The sequence below is a fragment of the Citrus clementina genome, unplaced genomic scaffold (assembly GCF_000493195.1).
Source record: "Citrus clementina cultivar Clemenules unplaced genomic scaffold, Citrus_clementina_v1.0 scaffold_1, whole genome shotgun sequence".
NCBI lineage: Eukaryota > Viridiplantae > Streptophyta > Magnoliopsida > Sapindales > Rutaceae > Citrus > Citrus x clementina.
In genome coordinates this window covers 3,771,452-3,791,231 of record NW_006263303.1, presented here as the reverse complement: position 1 = coordinate 3,791,231, position 19,780 = coordinate 3,771,452, and the positions used below count along the sequence as shown (strand labels likewise).

The 19,780-nt window shown below is 33.3% G+C and overlaps 2 protein-coding genes across 5 annotated transcripts; one reads left to right on the top strand and one right to left on the bottom strand.

The window, feature by feature from the left end:
- Window positions 1–1,343: 1,343 nt before the first annotated feature.
- LOC18054395 lies at window positions 1,344–5,584 on the bottom strand. Of its 2 annotated transcripts, none has more exons than XM_024178431.1 (5): window positions 4,625–5,584; window positions 3,811–3,863; window positions 2,735–2,919; window positions 2,500–2,651; window positions 1,344–2,137 (listed from the first exon to the last, which is right to left on the bottom strand). In XM_024178431.1, exons 1-5 carry the CDS (start codon window positions 5,373–5,375, stop codon window positions 1,680–1,682), a joined length of 1,599 nt encoding a protein of 532 aa, XP_024034199.1. In that variant the 5' UTR covers window positions 5,376–5,584; the 3' UTR covers window positions 1,344–1,679. The 2 variants fall into 2 exon arrangements, with proteins under 2 accessions (XP_024034199.1, XP_006450811.1); XM_006450748.2 differs by having other exon boundaries at window positions 2,735–2,901.
- Window positions 5,585–9,947: 4,363 nt separating this feature from the next.
- LOC18054394 (serine/threonine protein phosphatase 2A 55 kDa regulatory subunit B beta isoform) lies at window positions 9,948–16,138 on the top strand. 3 transcript variants are annotated; one of them, XM_024192283.1, is made up of 14 exons: window positions 9,948–10,558; window positions 11,420–11,523; window positions 11,643–11,741; window positions 11,841–11,960; window positions 12,227–12,439; window positions 12,763–12,854; window positions 12,947–13,065; window positions 13,299–13,422; window positions 13,574–13,697; window positions 14,050–14,118; window positions 14,555–14,646; window positions 14,743–14,820; window positions 14,995–15,062; window positions 15,453–16,138. In XM_024192283.1, the coding sequence occupies exons 1-14, from the start codon at window positions 10,456–10,458 to the stop codon at window positions 15,593–15,595; spliced, it is 1,548 nt and encodes a 515-aa protein (XP_024048051.1). In that variant the 5' UTR covers window positions 9,948–10,455; the 3' UTR covers window positions 15,596–16,138. The 3 variants fall into 3 exon arrangements, with proteins under 3 accessions (XP_024048051.1, XP_006450809.1, XP_006450810.1); XM_006450746.2 differs by having other exon boundaries at window positions 9,949–10,558; window positions 12,227–12,433; XM_006450747.2 differs by having other exon boundaries at window positions 9,949–10,558; window positions 12,227–12,436.
- The last annotated feature ends 3,642 nt before the right edge of the window (window positions 16,139–19,780 follow it).

Here is a 19,780-nt window from a genome sequence, read left to right as displayed (position 1 = left end):
AAACAAAAATGAAGAAAAAGAAAAGGAAGGAAGTATTGTGCCTATTTACAGTCTTGTTCGAGGTGGAATAAAGCAACATTGCAACAACATGGCTGTTATGGACGTATCACTAAAGGGACATTAAATCAGATTCTTGTAAAAGTTTTTGACCAACGTTTTCTGTGAAGCAATTTGATCCCTTACGAATCTTATGCAAAATATAGCTTTAAATTATTTAAAGGGCAAAATTATGTTGCAATAGTAGTACTGTACAACTGTTGCAACCAGTCATTGAATTTATAATTGTACAATTATATTAGTTAAATCCAATAACTGAAAGTAACAATGGTACCGTATCACTGTTGCAACATAGCTGGATCCTTATTTAAATGGATGATCATTTTTATTTTGTCAGAATGTAAGAGTGAATTAATTTTTAATCCTTTTCAAAGTTTAAATTTAGGTGACCACCTAAATGAAATTATTTATTAAACACTTGATCAAATTTATAAAGACCAATCATTTTAAAATATTTGATAATATTTTACCTTGTTATTTTTATGAGCATAATTTTTTTTTTAAGAAACAATTATCAATATCCTAGTCTATTGCTAAGCTGCTTAAAGTGTAGAAACTGCTCAGAGTATCAATTTTTTTTGTAAACTAAGTTTTATCCAAGTATAATTTCTTTATCCAAACACAATCATATTTGTCGGTGAAATGATTGTTATCATTTATTTTCATTTAAAAGAAGCATCCGGAACAAAAATAATCAATTATCAAGTAAAGGGCAAGAATGGGGTAGAAACCGCCAATAAAAAGCCAATATTTTTAGCTTACGTGGCCACTGCACGTAAGCAAAAAGTTCCATGATAAATATTTCGTGATTTCGAAGTTCTCGTGCCCTGCACGTCAAATTTATTGCCGTCACGGCCAACTAGTTTAGTGCCATTTGGCACTCAGTTACAAGCTCGCTTCATCCTTGGCTTACCTGTTTGATTGCATGTACAAAAAATATAATAAGAAACTTTTTTTTTCTCGGCATTATTTTTGAATGAATGTATTGATTTCTCTCCTTTGTTTAAGGCTTTGTCTTAGAATACAAAATACGCAGGAGGTTGCCATCTTGCTTTAATTATATGGTCAAGACTTGAGGGTACACGATGGACCTACCCGTGTGTAATTTGTGTTCACACACTTCTCTTTCGGCATTTTCTCTCGAAAAAGCCCAATCCAAATCTACGAATCAAGCACCAGGACATAAGCAGAGCTCTAGGGCCAAGGCCTCGGAGGGTTTGGCGAAAGTCGAAAAGTAGACGGAATATGTGTATCTAGTAGTATGAACTACAATGAAGCATATGATATAGTAGTAGTAATTGACAAGAATATAACTACCATTAGCTCCTTATCAGGATCTATATGAGGTAATATATAAACATACACACAGAAAAGCCGATAGTGCAATACTGCAACTTTTCTCATTGCTTTGTTAAGTGTCAAGAGAGAAGGATAGCTAGGCTGCAGCCTTAAACCCCTCAGGCCGTAGTGAGAAAAATTCCCTCCCCAGTCTTTAACAGTAGATGAATGAGACCTGTTTATGGTATGATAATGAGTCAAATGTTACTGGAAGAGGCGCGAGTCTGATCTGCAATCACTATTGTTGGTTCGCATGTTCAGAGCCCAGAATTTATGATCAAACTTTATTGCTTCATATCTTCCATATCTTCATCAGAGGCAGAATTTTCAACCTCACTCCCGCCACTTAAGCCATTGTCATTGCCTAAAGGTGAAAACTTGTCACTCGTGGTGTTCTCATGAAAATGACACTTAAAAAATTTTACTGGTGGTTTGTCTTCAATGTTTCTCCCTTCTTTGCGTTTCTTTGTACCACCAACAGCTATTGGTTTCATCAAGCCAGGAGAAGCTGAGAATTCAGTATCCACAAAATCAACCATCTCCAGATCATCATCAACTTTGTCATGCCTCCTTGTTTCGTTATTTGTGTGAAAGAAGTGATAGTCATTCAATTTCCCATTAGCCATAAATATTGGAAGCTCAGATTCCACTCTAGACTTGCATATCAGAGCTTTGGCATGAATCTTGGAGATGTCACAATCAAATACTCTTACACCTAGATCTTCAACAATCAGCAGCCACTCTGCAAATGTCAGCACATTATAATTAGATATTGGAAGGATTAAAATGGAAAAACATTTGAAAACATCAATAATCACATATAGGGTGGCATCTCAAACTAAATTCTTCTCTAACTTCATCAAGTAAGCTCCGAGCAGTAACAGGCCAAGAGTAAAACACATAGTAATCAAAACGGTGCTTGTCTAGAAATTCTCATGCATCACCTTAACAAATAACAACAATATGATTGATCATTGATGCCTCTTATCATTATTCGGTGTGTTGACAACTGTAACCTAACCTGCTACTGCAAATAATTTCTGAACCCTAAAGAATAATGTAAATGGAAGGACCAAAGAGGATGAAGATAGCTGAGAAACTCACTGATAAGAGTAATTGGAGTTGAAAGATTTGGTGTGCTCATTTTCCCCCCCATGGCAGTTTGACAAGTAACCCACTTTATCAATTCAGAGGGCAGGCGAGATTTGGAGAATGCATTTGTATAAGAAGTGACTTTCGCCTGGTCATTGTTGTCCCTGTTGCCAATTAGAGATCTTTCAGATGAGATGTTCTAAGATACAACCGTTTCACGGCAGCTACAATCTTCACATTCCCATACCTTGCAGACTGTAATGCATTGTCAAGAATAAGCAACCATCTGACAGCAAAATTTTTAAGGCTTTTGCAAGGTAGCTGAACCTCTTTTCGAGGAATGAGGAATGAATACTCTACAGTTAGGACAGCATCATACACGATCTGCCGTAAACAAACTTCATCTCCACAGCCCTGCAACAAGACAAAACACTAGATTTGGCAAAATGGTAATGTTTTTGTGCCAAATGTATGTTTCATATTTGATAATCTACTTTGTTGGCAAGCATATAGCTTTTCCAAAACCGATATTTATCAATAGACACTTAAAGGCAAAAGTCTTCAGAATGCTCCAGAAGATAACAACCGACGGATGATGGAAAAAGAAAAAGGATCGTATATTACGAGGTAAGTATAAAACAATGGAAGGAAAAAAAATACCGCAAGGCCTATCTCAACTACTTAGGGTAGAAGAATGGATCCCTTTTGATACATAAATAAGACAGAAAAAATTGAATGTATGATGGACAACAGATAAAAGTTCAGAATTGTTAATATGATCATGCAAAGTAAGTTTTAAAACATGAAGTGTTACTAATAGTTTTGTGACTTTTGAGGCTAAATTATATTGCTTACCTCAAATCAAGGCTGAATAGAACACTTTGAGGTTCAGTGACATGGGTGCCGAATCACACTTCACTTTGGATGTTCAGCTCACCCATTCAGAGTTGCCTTGTGTATTCACAATCTGTACCCTAGCCACCACCGACCCAACCCCATGAAATGTTATGTAGTGTAGTCTGGTAGGCATGCAACTACATCTTACACATTAAGGCTATGACATCACTTTCTGTGTGGGCAAAAGGGTTGTGTCAATTATAATCCTATTTTAGCATTGACACACTGCATTCTCTTCCATTTCCGCTATTCTACATAATTCTCTATTTTCTCAAGATGTCAAGGCCATAACCCCAGGACTTACACGTCACCTAATGAGACTTAAAGCTTCAACTGATGCATTTATATGATAATTTTTTTTTTTGAAAGAATATGATAAGTTAACTTTGAATGAAAGTAAATTGAAACAAAAGGCAGAATACTGACCAGCAGGGAGGACACGGGCAACGCAGGCTCCAGCAGCATCCTAAGAATGCCATCTTACATGGATCAAGCAGAAATTAGTAAGTACAAACATCATTACACTTGATGAAATAGCAATGTCAAAGGGATTTATATAACTCGTTACAGAAAAGAAATCAGAATTTGGAAAAGACTAATGATCATTGATCCCAAGGAGTTTAATGTGTTTTTACCAGATATAAATGCAAAATAAATAAATGAATAAAAAATTAAAAAATTGATTAAATCCCCTAACAAAATTACAAGCAGACATACAAGTCCATGATCATTGAATCTCTAGATGGTTTATCCAAGGGAAAATTCCTTAGACTAAAGTTTTATTTGGTAATATAATTAGACAGCCGTAGCTTAGAAGCTACAACATTGAAGAGTTTATAAACACTTGCTGATGTAATTTGAGCTGAGTTGATTTTATTCTACATTTATATGACGAAAAATCCATAATATCTTTACTATTTTTGTCAAAGCTATTACTTAAAAGTCATTTTTATAACAACTACCAATTTTTATGAGTTTTTTCACCACAACAGTTGTAACTTAAAAGTCACGACACCTCAATTTCAAATATAGGCTAGGATTAAAAACATAGCTCTAAAGAGTAAAAATGAACATTTAAATTAATGAAACGCGAGTTTCAATATACCATAAGATATGCTACACCATGGATAGTTTCATTAAGAATACAAAACACACACATTGCGCCACTAAATGGAGAGTTACATTGTTGAGAACGATCGAAACACTTAAAAGTAAACGAAAAAAAAAAAAAAAAACTCACCAAGAAAGTAATGATTCCGAAACCCAGCTATCATTTGAACAGCGCAATCACGCAAGTCTTTTGCCAACTCCTCCCTCAAACTTCCCAACCCAAACTTCAAGCACAACCTCAACCAAAATGCCTCACACATCACAACCCCAGCTAATTGCCCAACTTTACAACCCATGCAAACATTATCACGCACTTTATCGCTAACAATCGGTAAAAAGAGCCTCAAATTTTCCCTAAAATCACAATTCTCTCCAACTTTACTAACCACCCATACGCGCACCAGATCGATAAAACAACAATTCAAATTCGGGTCCAAGATTCTATCATCTTGTTCCAATTCGGAGCCACAAAAAATGCTAATGTAACTAACAATCCCTTCTAACAAACCCTCAACCTCTTCATAAACTTCCTTTTTATCAATCACTAAATGGCACAACTCGTAAATAACCGGAGCAAGTAAGGCTACTTTTTTAACTACATTGCACGAACTAGAACAAGAAACCAGTAGCTGAAACAAGTCCTTAACAGCTAAAACTTGCTTAAGAGAGTGTAAAGAGGTAAAATCAGAGCTGTAAAAGTTAAGCGCCGAGTAAAACCAAACGTACTCTAAGGAGGGATCGGGTAGGTTTTGAAGCAAGCGAGAGAAAATTGAAGTAATATTAGAGAAATCAGAGGACCCCTTTGAGTACTCGCATAAAAAACGATCGATTGACTCTTTTAACATGGGTTGAAAATTGTCGGCCGATTTTGTGATGTTCATTTTTGAGAGTGTGAATTTGAAATTTGGGGGAAACGTGTAGGGGGTGATTGGTTGTTGGCGTGTCGAGTGGGAGGAATTTCTGAGAGTGAACGGAAGTAAAACCCTAGCTATGCTTATGGAGGAACTGCGTGGGGAGTGGAAAAAGGAGCGGCCGAGAGGGAAGGTTGGGGCAATTTCGTAACGGAACAAATATTTGAATTTCAGATTTTGTGCCAATAAGATAAGAGGCCAAAAAGAGAGTGGTTACTTCAATTTATAATAAACAAATATAAAACCGTACAGCATGCGAACTGCGAAGCAACCGTAAAACTCGACACTAGCGCATGGTCGTTTTTGTACATGTCCGTATAATAATATTATTTAGTAATTGGCATACACGAGGAAAAAAAATCAATATTGTAAATTTTGCAAAAGAGAGAAAATGAATAGTTCATTACAAGGTTGTTATCATTGGTCGGAAGAACCAAATCAATGATTTGAAAGAGTTTAGGAATAAACACCAATAAAAAAGCTCAGGTGCTGTCGATTTTTCTATATGTTAACCAATAGAAAAATATATATATCAAGAATCTGAGAAGAAGAAAAAAAAACAACGCAAAACAACTATAGCTATCACAAATATGAATTTAGCTTGAAGGAAAAATAAAGTATTGTTTTGAATTTATGTATTACTTATAAACCTATTTTGAACGACAAGGAAGGAAGAAAACTAGAGGTGGCAAAAATACCCGCCCGGTCCGGACCCGGACCGTACCCGGGCGTTGCGGGCCGAGTAATACCCGGCCCGGGTATGAAGCCGGGTCGGTCTTAGGCATTACTTGATAAACTCGGAACCCGAATTTTATTAAAAAAAATTATAAAATATATATTATTTTAAATATTTTATATTTATTTGACTTATTTATTATACATATATAAAGTTTTAAACATTTAAAATTTATATTTTCATGTCAAATTTTATTGAAATAAATTTAAAACTTATAAAATTACCAAAAAATAAAAAATATCTACACATAAAATATTAAAAAATATAAAATCCGGGTATCCGGATTAAAACCCGGCCCGGACCCGGACCCGGACCGGTTGCATCCGGGCAGGGTCCGGTCATGGCAATACCCGGACCCGGCCCGGGGTTTTGCCATCTCTAAAGAAAACTAAGTAGAGAGCAGGAAAAGTTAAAAATGTAAAATTTGGGGCAAAAGATTTTACTTAGTAAAAAAGAAGACTCGAAAAATATAACAGTCTTATTTATATAAATGAGAAATGTCTATTTGTAATTGTTTAAATTGTAAGTTAATTTTATCCGTTAATAATAAGTTAATCTAATAGATAACACGTCAGCTGTGTTGCTACTACATAAAACTTTTTGAGTAATTGTAGAAAGAATTTTTTTTTAAAAAAAAAAACATTGGGGTGAAGAAGAAACTTATCCCGTTGGTGAAAATTCTTGCAAAGACCTTCTGTCGTTTGTTTCTTTCCTTCTCGCGTGGATTTTTCTTCTTTTTTTTCTTTTCCTTTTTTTTGCAAGTGAAAAGATTCGAAATAATACCATCATCATGGGCCAAGGCTACTCTCTATTTGGGCCGAATTCCGTTAAAGGCTTTATGCAAGACCAAGTAGGAATTCGAGATGAGTGATGCTATTAGGACCCCTTGAAAACTCTTTCGAAACCCCTCTTGTGTGTTTACAATTTTAACCTCTCATAAAATGACAAAAAAACCAATCTTTTTTCTCAACTCAAACTGCAGATTTCTCTCTCTTTTTCTCTCACTCTGCATTTATCGTTACCATTGCTTGTTGTTTGCATTTTTGCTGCAAACCTACAATGAATTCTTTATTCGAAATGCTAAATTAAGGATCGTGTATACAAATAACTTCAAATGAAATAAATTATTTAAGTTTTAGTTTTATTGGGAAGTTCAAAATAAATTTTTTCTATTTTATATACGCACTTGACTAGTGAGTTTCACAAGTGTTAACTTGCACTTTTAGGTTTAAAATATGTACAAAATCATTCAATAATCAGTTTAATGGCTATCAACGAAAGGAAAAAAAAATCTTAATTATTTCTTAAGAAATATAATAATTTAAAGGGTTTAAAGCTTAATTGCAGCTGTAGTTCTGACTTCACCATTAGTTATCTTGTTGTTTAAATCATAGTAGCTTCTTTTAGAAAACTTATTTATTCGCCATGGAAGAGTCAGTAGTTCCTTTATTTTGATCAAAAATCTATAATAATACACTAAATTGAGTAATTTTGCGGTCTTATGTTATCTTTCCATAAAAATCTTTTAGGTCTTAGGAAGAAATAGGTAAGGTCATTTATGAAATTAACCCGTGGGTGATATTAGTGATTATGTTATTTTAATTTTCATTGCAGGTGCTTTAAACAAAAAGGGTTTTATTAGAGTTATTGAGGGGTGCCAATAGTCCCACTCATTCGAGATTTTGAGTTTTAAAAAGCAAAAACAAAATGGTGATTGTGATTCCATTTCTCCCCCGCCTTTTATCTAATAACACCTGCTGAAGTGTAATTTATAAATAGGTCCTTGATATTTTGTCTAAACTTCAAATAGACTAGCAGTTTGAATAATCAAATAATCAATCCTATTAAGCAAATAATCACCGTTTGGCCCACATTGTACGTTTGGCCGAGATTAATTGCATAATTTAGTATTTGAGAGAATGACACTTTCTTCCCTACTCTATTTTACTTTTATGACACTACTCACAATTTTTAATTTCTATAACACATTTTTTCCCTACCTTTTTTTTTTTTTCAATTTTTACAACACTATCTTCGTATAATGTTTTGGTCACACTCCATTACTTAAATGATGTCAAAATTTTAGACAAGAACTTATTTCAACCATAAAATAATCACATTTTTTTATTTGAACTTCGACGTTATGAAATAATATTATCAAAATTGTAATGAAATAATTATAAAAATAAAAAACTGATAGAAAGTGTCAACTTAGTTTTCCCTTCTCATTCCTCGAATAATATCAGTTCATTTACTATTGTATCAACTTACCACCAAGTTACTTAATCCGCCTCATTTTACATCAAACATTTTTATTAGCTTATCCTCTTACTGATACCTTTTGCATCAAGAAAAGAAAATATAAATATGATAATAAACATTAATTATAAGTATTTGTATATTTCCTTAATGGTTGCTTTCTAACAACTCTTTTTTTTTTTCATACAATAAGGAGTCAAATATTTAAATTAAGACAATAATAAGACCATTGTAAACAACGCCAGAGATGACCTCATTCTCATCCATGGAGCCTAGAAGGTAAAGATATAAACTAAAGAAATTTTATGTCGCTTTCATCTATGAGTGTCATCTCCCATCATTCTACCAATAAAATAAAATTACATACTTACCTTCCTATCTCTCTTTGTCGTTTCGGCTTTTTGGGTGGACACATTTTCAACCCAATTAATATTTTCTTACTACTAAGAAAACGAATGTTAACGTATGGATTCCTAATTTTTCATAATTCTTAAGTAAAGATATAGTTTATATATTGCACCGAGTAGGTCCTTTTTTGTCGCCGTGATTTTTTTTTTTTACTTTTTTTTTTCTGTCACCAAGTGAATGCAATGGCTAAAGTCATCAAACTTTTAGCTATGATAATTTTTTTAAATTTATTATTCCATAATTTTCTCAATTTTAGAAATAGTTTTTTAAAAGTAGTTAGAATATTACTTTCCAAAGTAACTTATAAAATAATCAACTATATAATTAATAATATTTTCAAACTTTATATTATAACCATGTTAGAGAAGATTACTTTTTAAAAGCATCTTATAAAATATAATTTTATCAAAATAATTTTCAATCGTGTGTTTATTAGTATAAGTATTTTTCATCTTATGGACTCATTTATTTTTTCATAGTATTTTTATCTTCAAATAATTTATTATTGAGTTTTTTATAACATTGTGATTGACATTTTATCATTGGATTGAAGTTATATATTGTTACTAATTTTTTCTTTTATTCAAATCATAAATTTATAAATTTTATATCATATTTTTATTTTATTGTTTAGCTTAATGACAATCCAATCTCCTCTTCACTCATGTGAGCGAGGTTTAAAACTAAAGTCTCTTATTTTTTTATTATCTCAACTATATAACACTAAAAAATATATCAAATTTTCATCATATGAATAAACTAAATTTGCATACAATCACATCAATTTAATTTTTATTTGTTAAATACGTACATCAATTAGGTTAGTTTTGTAGATTTAGTTTATTGATTTTTTTTTATTTTTCCCTCCACTCTATGTAAATTTACGCCGTAAGAAAATAACAAGATATGCTTAGTACACCAATTTACAATTTCCTCAATTTTGACTTTTGACCATCTCCTCGATATAAGAGAAACTTTAACGCCAGAGGGCATTTCAGACTTTTCGGTCATTTCAATACAATTAGGGACCTATTTAACATAAATAGACACAATGTATTCTTAATTACGAAATTATAAAAAACGCAGTGACGCAGATGTTATTACTCCGTTAAGAAAATGAAAGAAGGAAAGAAAAAATAAAAGAGAGAGAGAGAGAGAGCGAGCCAATAATCAGCCAAAAAGCTACGTAGCAATAGCATTTCCTGCTCCGTCATTATCTTCCAATCTCCATTTTTTCTACTCTCTGAAATAAAAAAGAAAAAAAGGCAAAACAAAAAGAAATTACTAGTACAGTGTGAAAATCTCAATCGACGTTCAATCTGTGCTCTATCTATATAGCAAGCGTACGATGTCGATGTGAAAAAATTTCATCGATTTCCATTTTCTAGAGAGAGAAAGCGGAATCTAAATTTAGAGAGAGAAAAAGAGTGAGTGAGTGTTTCCTGTTGTTGAAATCTGGCTCTCTGGAGTGCTTGTATTTACGGTTCGTCATGGTTCGATTAATCGACGAGCTCGCCTTATCGTTTGTTTTAAATCGGTGATGAGATTGTACAAGTTTCAGATCGATTCCGTTTGGATGCATTAAAATTGAGTTGGTGTTTTTATTTTTCATTTTTCTTCTTCTGGATTTCTCTTATTGTGAAAGAAATGGACAACGGCGGCGGCTCCTCCGAAGCCGCGGCTCAGCCGCTCGAGTGGAAATTCTCGCAAGTGTTCGGAGAACGGACTGCTGGAGAGGAAGTGCAGGAAGGTACAATCTTCATTTTTGCTTTATCTGATTCTGCATATGGTTCTACTTTTATTTTATTTTTTATTTTTTATTACAAAATTATGGATATGTCTTGAGAGATCTATGATATGCAATTTGGATTTGATAGTTAGAACCGGCGTTATTGTGATAATTTATATGCGTCTACATTATTGAAGAGCAATTGAGTTAGTTGTAATATTGATGTTGCATGCATGAGTTACTTTTGTTGTTGCTTTGCTTTTTATTGCAAATATACCTCATCATAGCTCAGCTTGGAGCTTAAATATTGTGCTTGGTGCTGTTAGCTCATGAATTACATGGTCAATGAACTTGTGAAAGCATTGGTACTATGGCATGCCATATGGGAATGCGTCATAGTTTCATCAAGGCAAAGGTGTTGGGCCTGTCGGACATCTGATCAATGGGTTGATTTCCTGAGTCTCCAGTTTATATAAGCAGAGCAAAATATTTGGTTTGTTGTGCTTGCTCCATGCTGGCTCTGATTCTGAAAGTTAATATCATTGAACAACAAACTGAGTCACATTGTTGATTCTGGGCTTGAGTTGACTAATCGAGTTCTTAACACTAAAACTTTTATCTCTGGTTTGGCTCTCTGTTAATCGTTAATGTAGGCAGTCTGTTATACTAGTTATTAACTATTGAAAAATGTGAGGTACCCCTTGAATAGTTGTCATCATGGGAGGGACTTGACTTGAAGACATAAAACATTCTACATTATATTTCTTATATGATGAAAGTTTTCTTTTCATTGTAATTGCGATTTGTGCATGGCAGAAGTGTTTTGTATATGCTTTTTCTCCCATGCTGCCTTTGATTTATTTCTGGACCTTATGTTTGCAGTTGATATCATATCCGCTATTGAATTTGATAAATCTGGTGATCACCTTGCTACTGGAGATCGTGGGGGCCGAGTGGTTTTATTTGAGAGAACTGACACACGAGATGTAAGCCAATTGATTGCATACTTGTTTATATCATTTATGCTATTATTTTTTCCTCCATAATTTTTAGTTCGTCAAACTATTGTAGTTTATAGATGTATGATATAAACTATAATATGCAGAATGGTGGACAACGGAGAGATCTAGAGATGATGGATTATTCAATGAGCAGGCACCCTGAGTTCCGGTATAAAACAGAGTTTCAAAGCCATGAGCCTGAGGTAGTTTCTTTGTAGTTAGCATGATTAATGTGTTGATTTGACAATTGACTCACTGTTCTCGTTTTTCTAATAACATGCATTTTCATCGGTTTGGTTCAGTTTGATTATCTAAAGAGCTTGGAGATTGAAGAGAAGATCAACAAGATTAGATGGTGCCAGTCAGCTAATAGTGCCCTGTATCTCCTGTCCACTAACGACAAGACTATTAAATTGTGGAAGGTAAGAAATTCATTGAAAGGGACCTTTGTAGCTGTAAACTGTAAAGCATTTAGTCACTTTTTATAATGGAACTGCTTAGACCTCATTTTTTTTCAAAGGATTTCTACATTTTAGTTAATAAAGATCTCAGGTGTATTAGTAGCTTTTGTTACAATATGACCTAAGGAGTTAGTAAGTTTTTAAAACAACAGCAATTTCTTAGTTCATAACAGAATGCTCCTTAAGTCTCTTGGTATGAATGATGTGTATGCTTTTATGTTGGATAGGTTCAAGAGAAGAAGGTCAAGAAAGTGTTTGATTGGAATGTACACCCTGAAAAAGCTGCAGGAAATGGTCCAATTTTTGGTTCACATGTATCAGCAATTCCCAAATCTTATATGGCAAATGGGGGATGTGGAGAGAGAAACTTTGGATGTGCAAGCAATGACTCGTCCTTCCCCCCGGGTGGTGTTTCATCTCTACGTTTGCCTGTGGTAGTTGTACTCAATCTAATCTTCTTTTTTCCAACATCAATTGCCATTATAGTGTTAGTCATCAATTGCCGTCATAATGTTAGTCTATCTGAATTTTTTTTTTTTGGATCTAATATATTTGCTCGTAATGCTTAAGGAACTGGAATGACTATGTAACTTTATTGTGTTGAAAAAAGAACTATGCTATGTTATGTACCCCTTTTTTCTGTGGATTATCTGGAAAAAGGGATCAATATTAATATTTGTCTATTCTTTTAGAGTAGTAATTGTCAACTTGTTCATAAGTATCATTTTCCAGCTCTGATACCTTGGTCAAATTTCACAATTAGGTTACCAGTCAGGAGACAAATCTTGTTGCTGGATGTCGAAGAATATATGCACATGCACATGATTATCATATTAACTCGATTTCAAATAACAGGTGATGACCTGTGAATAAATCTTTACCATTTTGTTTCTCAACAAGACTTTCTGAATTTTATTAGTTTCTGATTATTCCTTTTTGGTTTATAGTGATGGTGAGACCTTTATATCGGCCGATGACCTGCGAATAAATCTCTGGAATTTGGAAATTAGCAATCAGAGTTTTAATATCGTAGATGTGAAACCTGCAAACATGGAGGATCTTACTGGTGGGACTCTCAGATCTCTTTCCAGGGGCAATAACATGTTATATGATTTTTTAACTGTCTGAATAATAGTTTCTGAGATGTATAAAACAATTGTAATCAAATGATATATACAGAGAATGTATAATTTCGCTAACTTTAACCCTGAACTTCATTTATAATGCTATTGTTACCAAAATAGAGCAGGTACTATTTTATAAAATGATATATTCATGTGGTCAAATTCATTTTTGCAGAGGTGATTACTTCCGCAGAATTTCACCCCACCCACTGTAATATGTTGGCATATAGTAGCTCAAAGGGCTCTATTCGTCTTATAGATATGCGGCAGTCAGCTTTATGCGATACTCATAGCAAATTGTAAGGGATTTTGTGGCATTCTTTACCCTGATATTTATATTGGATTTCTTTTCCTATTAGTTTCTGTATTTTTAGTTTTGAGGAACAGGAAGCAGTACCTTATTGCAGTCCTTTTTTCTCCTTACCGTTCTTACCAGCGTCTTATTTGCAGGTTTGAGGAACAGGAAGCTCCCGGTACGAGGTCTTTTTTCACGGAGATAATTGCCTCCATTTCAGATATCAAGTTTGCCAGGAATGGAAGACATATATTAAGTCGTGACTACATGACCCTCAAGGTTCATTTGTGATTTTAAATGAAGTTTCTGTTTCAATGAAAGCTTCTGCAAATTCTCTTTTAATATATATTCTTAATTTCTCAGGAAGAAAAATAAAGCTTTTGCAAATGCATGATATATGGAAATTAAACTATGGAGTCCTTAACATGTTAACTGTATTTAACTGATTTAAGAACTCAGTGTAGTATTTTCTGTTTTCAATGTTGAACAAGATGGGGTTAGATGATAGCAAATATAAACTTTCCTGTAAAATTTTATACATGTTGTCCTGGGGCAGTTTATTTATAATCTGTTTTTCTGTATATCACGCTTGTTCTGATATCTAACATGATTATGACTACGTTGTTGACAGTTATGGGACATAAATATGGATTCTGGTCCTGTTGCAACTTTCCAGGTTCATGAACATCTAAGACCTAAGGTGATGCATTCTTCTAAGAATTATTTTATGGGTTTGGATAACATTCACACTTTGTATGAATGAGAAACTGGAAAGAAGAGAAGTGAAATGGATGGTACTCAATAATTTTGTATTGTTACCTAACTAAGTGTAGTGAATTGCGGGGAAGGAAAATAGGTGACTTCTCTGGGCACAACTTTCATTTCGCTTCAACAAGAGTGGAATTTAAGAGAGATATAATTAATTATCCCAATTTACTTTTTATAAATCCAAAAGATATGAGTAAGAGTTGCAACTAAATCCTATCATTATAAAATCAGCATTCTTTTTATTAATTCTCTTGATTTCTGCGCTAGCAGTGGGAGGTTGAACTGTGCTTCTCTTTTCTTTTGTTCTTCTCATAATTTATTTTATACATTTGTTCATAACATGAACTCTTTGTTTGGACTTTGTTCAGTTGTGTGATTTATATGAAAATGATTCTATCTTTGACAAATTTGAGTGTTGTCTGAGCGGAGATGGGGGTCGGGTGGCTACTGGTTCCTACAGGTTTGCTACATAATTTATTGATCCTTATTGCCTCCATCTTCCTTCACCATAATGCTTGCATCTAGATGTATAATGTAATTCTTTATGTGATTCCAGCAATCTGTTTCGCGTGTTTGGTTGTTCTGAGGGTAGTGCAGAATCAACAACACTGGAAGCCAGCAAAAATCCCATGAGGTATGTTCTGAGAGTAAGGAATATTATTGACAGTGTTAAGGAAGTAGCTATAAAAGTGGATTCCTTAACAAGTTTCTAGGTTTACAGCACTTTGTATTGAAGTGATTGTAAGAAAAATTGTGCTAACTTTATTGCCTTCATCCTTGTGTAACTAGTTTATTCTTGCATTTCCAGGAGACAAGTTCAAACCCCGTCAAGGCCTTCTAGACCTCTAGGAAGTCTTTCTGGTGTTGTGAGGCGAGGTATGTTTACTCATATTCAACTCTTGTGCATTTTTATACAAGCACTCACGAAATTGACATCTATTGGGTGAATTCAATCTACTAGGTTCGATTAAAAATTATTTGGTTAGTTACTTTCATATTAAATGGATACATTAATATAGGAATAACAAATTAGTCGGATCTTTATGCACGCAGTTCATTTTTTCCTCATAATATTAGCTTGTTAATTTTGGTTTTGATTTCACTAATATGTGATGAAGGCGATTTATTTACTTTCATGAGATAAACATTTAGGTTCGAACGAATCTAAGTCTGCCCAGAAAGTAGTCACTGGCTTTTTTTTGTTTTTTGTGCCGAGTTTATACACATTATAATCTGTGCTTGTATGCCTTCTTTTCGTTGTGTCAGTAAAAGGAGCAGATAACTCTGCACTTGATGCAAATGGAAATGCTTTTGATTTCTCCATGAAGTTGTTGCACTTAGCTTGGCATCCATCAGAAAACTCAATTGCATGCGCTGCTTCAAACAGCCTTTACATGTATTATGCATAAAGTTGGTCTGGGAAGATAATGACTTGTTCTATCTAGCCTGGCAAAGCTTTTGTGGTCGCTTTTGGTGAAATCTGCTTTGCTCTTCCAAAACCAATAATGTGGAAGTCACGCTGCCGTCTATCAGACTTCTGGCAGTCCATTGTAATTTTTAGCATATCCTCCATCAACACCAAGGAAATTATCAAGAAAAAGCTTAAACTGATAATATTCCAAGAAGGCTATATACTCACTGATTTATTCTTTTGTAAGGACAGGTAGAATTATCCTTTTTGTCTCTTGCTTAGGTCAAAGAAAAATGTGGTGGTAGCTAGCCTATGACGGAGACAACCAGAGACAGAGCGTTATAAATACTTTGCTTCGGTGCTGCCGGATGGGGAGTTAACCTGAAACTTTGAGACGGAGCTTTCACGTTTGCATCAATTCTCATTGATATCTGGGGATTTTCAATCTTGTATCATTTGAACCCACAAATTCTCTAGGCTTGTGAAATTTGATCATGATTATTATTGTTATTTAAATTCTAACCATTTTTTTCTCTCCTTAGACAGGATTTGCTTCTAGGTGTCAGTTTTTTTTTCATTTTTTTAACCTTAATGGTACTTGATCTTGTGATGAATGCCTCTTGCGAATCAGTGGCTTAATTTATCATAAATAAATGTTTCTTTTGTTTGGTCAACGCTAGGTAACTCGTGTCTTAGGTACTGTTACCTCTCAGCTAGTGGCTACGGTCAGGTTAAATTAGCTCACGGCCAAATCACTTAGAACTGTTAATCCAACAACGGTTTATATAATTAATCAAAAATAAAACGTGTAAAACGTAGAAAACTTGATACCTTTTAGACGAGTTTTACGTTTTATCAATCCGTAGTAATGAATTTAATACAATTTGCTGCAACATCAAGCTACTAATATTTGAACAACTTAGTATTTCAACCACTTAATTCTGATAATAGTTAAAGCTGGTACACAAAGGAAAATTTTATGTAAGCCCAGGGAACTTGGATTCGAGTAAAACTGGTACATAAAGGAAATATTTATGCAAGCCCAGGGAACTTGGATTCGAGTCTAGGCTTGTCCATCTTTATATATATACACAATAGTTTTCTGGTCAAATATTTTAAAATGCGGAAAAATTCAGAAAAATTTTAAATCGGCACAATTTTAAAGGTTTACAGTTTTAAAATTTTTCCGCACTTTAAAATTCTGAACTAGAACATTTATCTCTCTCTCTCTCTCTCTCTCTCTCTCTATATATATATATATATATATATATATAGTTCTTCTCTATCGAGGTATTCTCACTTTACTAATGTAAGGATGCACACTAAAATGTCGAAAATAGATATATATAAATTTTAATATATTTAATATTTTTTTGGTCTGTTAATATATTAAAATATGTGTTTTCTTGTCTGTTATTAGTCTACTCACTTTATTAAAATAAAGATATGCTCATTAGAGAATTATTATTATTATTATAAATAAAATAAGTTAATCTCTCTTTGGCTAGTTTATGGATATTGTAACCCCAATTCCACTAATAAGGTACTACGGTGAAATTGCATTTCATCATCCTCATATTTAAAACTTTTAAAGTAATAACCAACAATAAATGTTCTAAACCTCCAAAGGAATATGAAATAGATTATGAAATAACATATTCTCAAATAAATATCATTCCAAAGGAAGCTAAATTATTCTTAGATTATCAACGTAACATTAATCCCCAAAAGAAATAGAGCTCTTATTTTTCCTCCTAAGACCATAAGCTCACATCATCTAACTCTATCAGCAAAAATGTGGTAATGAGGGGCGAGTCGTCAACTCGGTAAGTAAATTCATGCACAATACTAAAAACAATTAAAATATAATTTAATAAAACTTTTTAGTTATGCATAAAAATAAGAGAAATTACCTTTGTAAATCATCATTTAGTAAAAATAAATCACAACATCATAAAGTTTTTAACTCCTTTAAACATCACAAAAGCATTTTAAACACATAAAAAATAATTAGCTTATGTCACATAGTATCACCTGTAGACCCAGTGACCCGGCCATATAACATCATTCAAGATACTGTACCCCACCGGAATCATTAACATTAACATCATATGTGCACAAAATCCGGCTAGCCTTCCATAACGTAACATGACATAACATAACATCATTACAGACAATGAGCCAAAACATATAAAATCATACTTTAACTTTTAATCATTTGTAAACTTTCATAAATTACATTTAAATAATTCGTAAATATTTCAAAGTATTTGACTTAAAACAATTTAATAAAAGCTTTCATTTTTAAGACAATTTGTAACTTAATGCTCACTCAATGAAAATTAGTCAAATAAATTTTAATCATAAAGGATTCATAATTTTATACAATATAATTTTTATAGGTCGTTCTAAAGCCTTTTAATATCCTAAATTAATTTTACCATCAGCAATTGCAATTCTGGAAAGCAGTTTCCAGAACTGCAGCAGCCCAACCAAAAATTATGAAATTAAACATGTAGTAAGTAGACATAATGATTAAATAGAGAAATCAACATAATTTTCGAAGATCATTTGGATAGACAGAAAAATCGCGAAATCATACATGCTACTAAAAATCGAAATTTTCCAGCACCATTGTTCTAACTTTGAAAATTCACAACAAATTGATTACTTGGAATCTATTTGCACAAAATATATCATTGAAAACCTTAGGATGTCTAGTTTAATTTTGTGAAAACTCTCATGCAGAAATTGAATAAAAAATAAAGGGAAAACAACAATAAAATCACAACACTCTTGCTTCATAATGCCTAACTAGTCATTCATGATAAAGAAAACGATGCATGCATTCATTATCAAACACATAAGATTAGAGAACATGTATTAGAGAAAGATAATTACCTCAAAACTTGTTTCAAACGTGCATAATAGAAAACCTAGAATTCTTTACTTTTATATGGTTATTAGGTTAAAGAATTTTAATCATAGAGAGAAAGGAAGAGTTTAAATTTTATTAACACACTTGCTTTTTAAAAAATAAATAAATTATATGATAAAGATGGTAACCCTTTATATTTTATTTTAGAAAAAATAAATTAATAAAAAATAGATAAATGAAGAGAATTTTGCCTTTTCTCAATTAATGCTAATTAAAATCGATTAACACAAACAAACGATAAACAATTAAATAGGTAATCATAAACAACAAAAAGGAACATGTGTTACATATACAACTATTATCTTCATCTAAATTTGTGAGGGTTAAATTCTTGGTTGTGCTAGGTAATGTTTGAATTCTAATTAGTTGAATTATAGCATATTGAAAAAGAAAAAAGAAGAAGAAATATATATAAATGAAGTGAAAAAAAATTAAAGTTAATTTATATAATATTTACAATTAAATAAATTAGTTAATGACAAGTATATGTCTTAATAATATAATTATTAATCATATTAAACAGCTAGTAATTTGAAAAATAATCAGGCGTTCACAAATCCTCAACATAGCCGCATGTGGCGCAATATTATGAATCTATTTGTCGTCCGTACAGCAAACATGAAGAATTAACGAGGGACCGGGATGAAGTTGATGAAAGATCATCATCTTGATTTTAAATTTTGATGATGGATAACCTTCTATTAGAGAGCTTGCTTTTTGAATGAAAATTGGTTAAGCGTTTGTAACAAATAAGCATTAACGAAATGGCCGTCAAATACATTGATTCAAAATCTGTTAAGCGTTTGAATGTAATCAACAAACAATCGCGACATAGTCGCACAGCAACTCTAACGACCTCCTCAAATTTGATTCAACAGGGAAAATACTTCAATTATAGTTCAATTATAGTTGCTTGCTCAGGAGTAACCATCAAGCAAAGGATGGCCTTAATCACTAGAAACACGGCCAACACGCGCGGCCTCCCTCTCCTGCTCTCGCAGCGGGCCGCCTCGCTATCCTCCTCCGCCACCTCACAGAAACCCGCCTCGTACGGTCTCGCTCCGGCGCCATCGACCAGAAGCCCCGGAGGCTTGTCAAAGACGGCAGAATACGTTATCTCTAAAGCAGACGATTTGATAAACTGTATTCGACGCGGCTCCATCTGGCCCGTGTCCTTCGGGCTGGCCTGCTGCGCCGTCGAGATGATGCACACCGGTGCTTCTCGCTACGATTTGGATCGATTCG